The sequence below is a fragment of the Corythoichthys intestinalis genome, chromosome 10, assembly GCF_030265065.1.
Source record: "Corythoichthys intestinalis isolate RoL2023-P3 chromosome 10, ASM3026506v1, whole genome shotgun sequence".
Lineage (NCBI taxonomy): Eukaryota > Metazoa > Chordata > Actinopteri > Syngnathiformes > Syngnathidae > Corythoichthys > Corythoichthys intestinalis.
The window spans coordinates 54454523-54462960 of NC_080404.1; the positions used below are offsets into that span (position 1 = coordinate 54454523).

At 38.2% G+C, this 8438-nt stretch overlaps 1 protein-coding gene across 2 annotated transcripts in view; it reads right to left on the reverse strand.

The window, feature by feature from the left end:
* The window catches only part of LOC130923342 (inactive ubiquitin carboxyl-terminal hydrolase 54-like), a 118324-nt gene that overhangs the window by 15870 nt on the left and 94016 nt on the right, over positions 1-8438 (reverse strand). For both annotated transcript variants that reach the window (XM_057848989.1, XM_057848988.1), the window contains 5 exons: positions 8312-8394; positions 7871-7973; positions 7648-7794; positions 7188-7337; positions 1829-2006 (listed from right to left, as the gene is read on the reverse strand). In XM_057848989.1, the coding sequence (XP_057704972.1) occupies positions 1829-2006; positions 7188-7337; positions 7648-7794; positions 7871-7973; positions 8312-8394 (661 nt within the window). The remainder of the gene's footprint in view (positions 1-1828; positions 2007-7187; positions 7338-7647; positions 7795-7870; positions 7974-8311; positions 8395-8438) is intronic.

The window sequence follows — 8438 nt, forward strand, 5'->3', positions numbered from 1 at the left end:
TAAACTAGGGCTGTCAAACGATTAAAATTTTTAATCGAGTTAATTACAGCTTAAAAATTAATCGCAATTCAAACCATCTCTAAAATATGCCATATTTTTTGGGAAATTATTGTTGGAACCGAAAGATAAGACAAGACGGTTATATACATTCAACATACGGTACATAAGTACTGTATTTGTTTATTATAACAATAAATCAACAAGATGGCATTAACATTATTAACATTCAGTTAAAGCGATCCATGGATAGAAAAACTTGTAGTTCTTAAAAGATAAATGTTAGTACAAGTTATAGAAATTTTATATTAAAACCCCTCTTAATGTTTTCGTTTTAATAAAAATTGTAAAATTTTCAATCAAAAATAAACTACTAGCTCACCATTGTTGATGCCAATAATTAAACAATACTCGTGCATAGTGGTGAAACCCACAGTCGCACCCAAGCGCCAGCAGAGGGCGACAAAACGCCCAAAAACACGATTAACAAGTGCACATTACACTCTGCAGTCATTTTAATCTGTAAAATATTTTAAAAATATTTTAACAAGAGCTGTCAAAATTATCGCGTTAACGGACGGTAATTAATTTTTAAAATTAATCACGTTAAAATATTTGACGCAATTAACGCACTTGCCCAGCTCAGACAGATTTAAATGACAGTAGAGTGAAAGGCCCACTTGTTAATTGTGTTTTGCGGAGTTTTGCTGCCCTCTGCTGGCGCTTGGGTGCGACTGATTTTATAGGCTTCAGCACCAAGGAGCATTGTGTAAGTAATTATTGACATCAACAATGGCGGGCTACTAGTTTATTTTTTGATTGAAAATTTTACAAATTTTATTAAAACGAAAACATTAAGAGGGGATTTAATATAAAATTTCTATAACTTGTACTAACATTTTTCTTTTAAGAACTACAAGTGTTTCTATCCATGGATCGCTTTAACAGAATGTTAATAATGTTAATGCCATCTTGTTGATTTATTGTTGTAATAAACAAATACAGTCCTTATGTACCGCATGTTGAATATATATATCCATCTTGTGTCTTATCCTTCCATTCCAACAATAATTTACAGAAAAATATGGCATATTATATAGATGGTTTGAATTGCGATTAATTGCGATTAATTACGATTAATTAATTTTTAAGCTGTAATTAACTCGATTAAAAATTTTATTCGTTTGACAGCCCTAATTTTAACGTGATTAAAAAAATTAATTAACGCCCGTTAACGCGATAATTTTGACAGCTCTAATATAAACATCCATATGACCAAATATGTTAGAAAACACACGTGCTTCCATTGGGTGTCCTAATTTTTTCAGATGACTAAGTGTACAAATGTGTGTTACAGTTTTATAAATTGTCAAAAAAAGGAAGTAAAAAGCTTCAAAAAGTACAATTGCATTGTTTGCCTTCTTTCAAGCCCAACAACTTCACGTTTAGTCAGTACAGAACACGTCATATTAATAAAGTAAAAAAAATAATACTGTGAGGTACAATAAGGTACTGTTTATGCGACTAGAAAAAAAAAAAAAAAAAACGAGACAAAATGGTGGACAAGACTCTTGTGTCATAATTGCGTAAGAGTCAAGTACATTGTAACCCGGGGTCTATCTGTAGCGGCTTATAGTCCCAAAATTATGGTAATAAATCATGAAAGTCAAGGAATTGCCCAGACAACTTGCAATCGTCAGCTAGGCTATGTCACTTCAGCAGTACTACGATACTACTACAAATACTAGTAAAGCCCCAACTAGTCTCGGTTTAGTTACCTGGTGTTCTGCGGCTGTGGTACTACTATGACTCCTAGCCGTGTTGTAGTTACCCGAGTCCTCGCTGTCGTAGCACGCCTTGTCGACGCGCCGGCGCGTTTCTGGGCCGAGGCGCGGCGCTGGGTCCTGGGCCGGCACCGGCGTGCCGCGGGGGTCGGCGTAGAGCAACAGGAGAGGCTGGTAGTGGCCCTTGATGCAGCGCGACACTACGTCCTTCCACTTGGGCCCGATCTGACAGACAGACAGAAGATATGTGTCTGTATGTCTGTATTCACTAGATAAAAAATGTGTTTTCATGTACAGTGGGGAGAACAAGTATTTGATACACTGCCGATTTTGCTGGTTTTCCCACTTGCAAGCCATGTAGAGGTCTGTAATTTGTATTGATGAACATCCAGATTTTTAGAGATGGTTTTGTATCCTTTCCCAGTTTTATACAAATCAGCAATCCTTGATCGCAGGTCTTCAGACATCTCTGACGCACATCAGTTAATGCTTCTCAGCAAGACCATTCTTACCAGGTGTGTGTTTCATAGTGGACAGGGCAGCTTTAAACCACTCACTAGTGATTGGGCACGCACCTGACTTCAGTTGTTTGGTAAAAATTTGTTTTCAATTGCTCTTTAAGTCTCCTTAGGCAGAGAGTTTACTTACTTATTTCCCCCCTTCTGTCATTGTTCCCATGCTATCCTCATTAAAATACGAAAACCTATAAATGTTTGGGTGATTTTAGTTAAAGTAGACACTGCTTTTTCATCTGTGTGGTTTTGACAAAGATCACATTTGATGGTGATTTTATTAAGAAATGTGAGAAATTCCAAAAGGTTTAGATACTTTTTCATACCACTGTAGTTGTTGCTATTTACTTTATTCCCAATATGTGTAGACTGCAAGTTTATATATATATATATATATATATATATTAGGGCTGTCAAACGATTCCAATTTTTAATCGAGTTAATTACAGCTTAAAAATTAATCGTAATTAATCGCAATTCAAACCATCTATAAAATATGCCATATTTTTCTGTAAATTATTGTTGGAATGGAAAGATAAGACACAAGATGGATATATACATTCAACATACGGCACATAAGGACTGTATTTGTTTATTATAACAATAAATCAACAAGATGGCATTAACATTATTAATATTCTGTTAAAGCGATCCATGGATAGAAAGACTTGTAGTTCTTAAAAGAAAAATGTTAGTACAAGTTATAGAAATTTTATATTAAAACCCCTCTTAATGTTTTCGTTTTAATAAAATTTGTAAAATTTTCAATCCAAAAATAAACTAGTAGCCCGCCATTGTTGATGTCAATAATTACTTACACAATGCTCATGGGTGCTGAAGCCTATAAAATCGGTTGCACCCAAGTTTATTCAAGTTTATTGTCCCCTTCTGACTCAACAAGACATGGAAAAACTTATGCATGCATTCATTTTCAGCAGATTGGACTACTGCAACGGTATATTTACAGGTCTTGATAAAAAAATCAGTCAGGAAGCTGCAGCTAGTACAGAATGCTGCAGCCAGAGTCCTCACAAATACAAGGAAGCTGGACCACATTACACCGGTTTTGAAATCGCTACACTGGCTTCCAGTGAGTCAAAGGATAGACTATAAAATACTACAAAACACTTAATGGCCTTGGACCAAAATACATGCTTGACTTGTTAGAATCCTATGAGACATCTAGACCCCTAAGGTCGTCTGGAACGGGTCTTCTGCATGTTCCAAGAACAAGAACCAAGCAGCGTGAGGCAGCATTTAGTTGTTATGCTCCTCACCTCTGGAACAAGTTACCCGAACGTCTGAAGTATACTCAAACTGTTAGCTCCTTTAAATCAGGGCTAAAAATGCTTTTGTTTAGCACTGCATATCCATAACTGTCTATATATTTCAATCTACCTGCCTTCTATTCCTCTTGTGCTTATCTCCATTGCTGATTTCAATTATTATTATTAGTGGTAGTTTTTGCTTTATTTTTATTTTTGTTTTATTTTTATTTATTTATTTTTATTCTGTGATTAAATGCGATCTTTTGTCTTGGTTTTTACGTTGTGTTGATTTAAATGTGATTTTTATGGTCTTCATGTGATGTAAAGCACTTTGAATTGCCTTGTGTTGAATTGTGCTATATAAATAACTTTGCCTTGCCTTGCCTTGCCTAAGGAGGGGAAACTTATCTTACAGCAGGTGAGCACACAGATTCACAACAACAGATAACACATACCCATAAAATGAAAAAGACCACAACTTAAAAAATCCTATGAACAGCTTTGCCTCTCAGTCCGAGAATTGTGCAAATTTAGCAGCCTAATCGCACTTGATAAAAAGGAGTTCTTTGTCCTGTTGGACTTAAAACAAGGGACTCTGAATCTCCTGCCTGAAGGAAGAACCTCAAATGAACAATGCAGGGGGTGATCGGCACAGTCAAGAATGTCATTTGCCTTCCTCATAACCCGCCTCTCATAAATATCAGTTAAGGAGACCTGTGGACAACCTATTAGCGCCAGCAGAGGGCGGCAAAATTCCATAAAACACAATTAACAAGTTAGCGTTTCACTGGACTCATTTAAATTTGTCTGAGCGGGGCATCTATGTTAATTGCGTCAAATATTTTAACGTGATTAATTAAAAGATTAATTAACGCCCGTTAACACGATAATTTTGACAGCCCTAATGTGCATATATATATATATATATATATATATATATATATATATATATATATATATATATATATATATATATATATATATATATATATATGTATATATATACCAGAGGTTGCGCTAGACATTTTCGTTGTCTGTCATTTTGACTGACAGGGTCATAAAAATCCGGTCATAGTCTATTTTTACCCGTCACTTAAATTTTTTAAATGATAATGATGACATATTCAATAGTATTTAGTTTTCATTCATTTTTAATTAATATTGTAACACTTGCTTGGCGGCGAAAAATTAGACACGGAAGTCGTGGTATTTTTCTCCCTTTTTACTCTGCTTACCAACAACTCCGCCCCCAAAGAAAAAGAGGCAACGATATAGACCCCAATCACCAACGTCACACAATGATCTTAATTGTGGTTGTCAGCCCAAAATCTTTTAAATATATATTAAATGCATCTTACCAGATATAAAAAGACTACTACATAGTCTGTGGTGATCGTTTGGTGCCCAGACTTCTTGTTGAATTACAGCAGTCCATCTCGCTCTCAACTTCACCATTTATATTATTAATATTAACGAGCAGAAAAACACGCCGTAATAGGAGGCATGTACGTAGCGGTAAGCTGACACACAATATGGCGGCTCCGGTCAGGGGGGCGGAGTTGTGACGTCATGTGATTGGGTGATTGGATGACGCGCTGGCACACCGGGTGCACCAATAAGAACCTCGCGTTGATGTGTCAATCACGGTGCCGCCGCCAGACCCCGGTGACGCTACAATATTCTGACAGAAGAGCCAACGACGTCATGCATTAAGAGAGACAATAGCTAATATGCTGACTCGCCACCCTGTGGTCTGGGGTGTGAATTGCAACCTGTCAAAATGACGGACGGATTTCAGTTTTTTCCGTCACCGTTTTAAAAAACTGGTCAACGACGGAAAATATCCGGTTAACGCGACCCCTGATATATACATAATGTTAATGGCGTTAATCGCGTTAACGGGCGTTAATTAATTTTTTAAATTAATCACGTTAAAATATTTGACGCAATCAACGCATGCACTGAATGACCCGCTCTCGCATTGCCTCAAACAGATTTCAATGAGGCCATTTATGGACATTAAGAGTGAAGAGAATGCCACTGGCCGCTTGGGGGCAGCGTAGCGCCGTTCCATACTAATGTTATTCCTTCTAATAGTGGGAGAATTAGTAGTTGTGAGACGTTTATGCTGTTGCTTTGTGCTCCACACATATTTCGGTAAGTTTGCTTTCTTTTACTGGCAATTATGTGTCTCTTGTTGTATTTTGGGTAAGATATGCTCAGAGATATAGCTGTTATAAAGGCGAGTGGACACAGGCGTTTTTTGGGCTGCACCGTTTATTGGCATACGCTTCTGCAACAACAAATAGAAGTATCATTTAGTGAAAGCACAACAAAAATAATGTTGCTATCTCCCCCCAAAAAAATGTCCACAAAAAGAAAAGCACTTCAGTCTGTAGTAATGAGGCCCTATTCTCATACAACTAAACAACAATGCAAAGTGAACTGGCATTACTCAGAGTTTGGTCACTCAATTCTTATTGTTGTTATTTTTATTCTTCTTATTATTATATTAACTTTACTTTTGATTGAAAATTGTACAAATTTTATTAAAACGAAAATATGAAGAGGGGTTTTAATATAAAATTACTATAACATTTATCTTTTATGAACTGCAAGTCTTACTATCCATGGATCACTTAAACAGAAAGAATGTTAATAATGCCGTTTGTGGATTTATTGTTATAATAAACAAATACAGCACTTATGTACAGTATGTTGTATGTATATATCCGTCTTGTGTCTTATCTTTCCTTTAGAGATGGTTTGAATTGCGATTAATTACGATTAATTAATGTCTAAGCTGTAATTAACTCGATTAAAAATTTTAATCGTTTGACACCCCTAATACATATATAAAAATTGGCCAAATTGTACTTTTGCTTTATGTGTTGCCGGTTATGGTGAAGCTTTAAATCTCGTTGTGCTCTCTACAATGACAAAAAAAGGCTATTCTGTTCAAAACACGAACGACATAGGAAATGTTGTCAGCACACTCACGTCACTCCAGACGCACTGTCCGAAAAACGTCACACGGCAGCGAAAAGTACGTTTCGTAGAGAAACTATCGTCTTCCTCTCAGCTCGTTTTTTTTTTCCTTCAAAAGCGAACCTCTCCCTGATTTGTTATTCCAATTCTTTTTCCGTTTCCCTCCGGGTACCCAAAAATGTACACCTCCAGATGTAACAGGATGTCCACCAAACTTGTAAATGCGTCGGTGTGCGAAACCCGCAAAGAGAAAGAGATTGCAGTGTGGGCAAAAAGTGTCCTGACCACACCTTCGGCCCGAAAACAATGGAAGGAAATCCGCATTTTCACAAGCGGCTGCGGGTGAGTTGGACACGGAATTTCATTGGACCCCAGCGGGAGAAGAAGATGTAACAGACAGGAGAGAGTTGTGAAGGAAAAAAAAAAAACAAGGAAAAAATCAGAACATGATAGAGTTGTCCAAAGTTTTTTTAGTTTTATTTGAGTTTTTATTCTATTTGTCAACAGTTTCTTGCGGATTTTCATGTGATAGAAATGTGCTTTACAAATAAATCAGCATTGCCTATCCAGAAGTCATGTGACGAGTCGGCATGAAAAAAAAAAAAAAGGTGGGTCATTCAAATACTAAAAGTGCAAACCTCCTTGACGTGCGCGTCGTCAAAGTACATCCAACGTCGTATTTTGGTCTGGAAAAAGAAGGTGGAGTAGTGGCGGCCGTAGTAGCACACCATGCCCACCAGGTAGAGCTCCGCCCGCCGAGCCTTCTCCTCTGTTACTCTGTAAAACAACTGCACGGAGCACGCACCAAGTCAGTCTCGTGAAACCCTACGTGTCAAAACTACCATAATTTTCAGAATATAAGCCGCTACTTTTTCCCTCATTTTGAATTATGCTGTCCTTACTTCGAACAGTCTATTTTTTGTGTTCGAAAGGTAAGGAAGAGACTTGGAAAAGCTGCTCAGTTCATGTTAGCATGTAGCTTAGCTCTCACTCTCCTCCTCCTCACCGATGTCAAAATTATCCAATATCATTTTGAAATGCTTTTATCGGGCAACTATACATTTTTCTGAAAGCGGCCCTAGTACTCTATGCACTCACGTCTCCGAGGCGCAGGCAAGTCCCCAGGGTGTGAATGACATCCTCGGCCAGGTCGGAGTGGTCGGAGTCCCACACTAGTCCGATGGTGATAATCTCCGGACTGTTAAGGAGGACGCGAGCCATCCGTAGCTGCTGGCCGCACTGACTCTGAAGGACAGGAGACTTAAGATTAAATTTTGAAGTTGGGGGAGGGGGGTGTTTGAAGTCGCGCGCCGTGACTTACGGGACAATCACGAAGATCGCCCATGCTGGCGTTCCGGAGCAGCTCCCCGAACATTCCCGGGGTGGCGTTCTGCCGGGACTCCAGCATCTTCACTGCCTGGTTGCTGAGGAACAGGAGAAAAGAAAAGTCAAATGTTCAAAATAAAAGCTTGAAAATCTTTTTTTTTTTTTTTTTAAATACACGTTAAGGTTGCCATTGACAGTTATAGACGTGCAATCACCGGAAGACCAATTGGACAAAATGGAAATGAAATAGAAGAAGCAATTACATTTTGAGGTCATGATGTCAAAGGTCACAGAAGTTTGTTTGCATGTTTGTGTTTAACATCACTCAAGAACGAATAAAGGGATAGTCATCAAACTTGCAGAATACGTTTGGAATTAGGGCTATGACCGTGCGAAAGGAGAACTGCGGAAAGCAGCAATGCATGCTGGGACTCACCACAGGGAGGTGGTGGAGACGTAATGGACCATTTGAATGAAGGGCAACGGGTCCGAGGAGGCGCCGCAGCTGCTGCACACACACTGACACACACAAACACAACACAGATCAGGCCTGACAGTGAGTG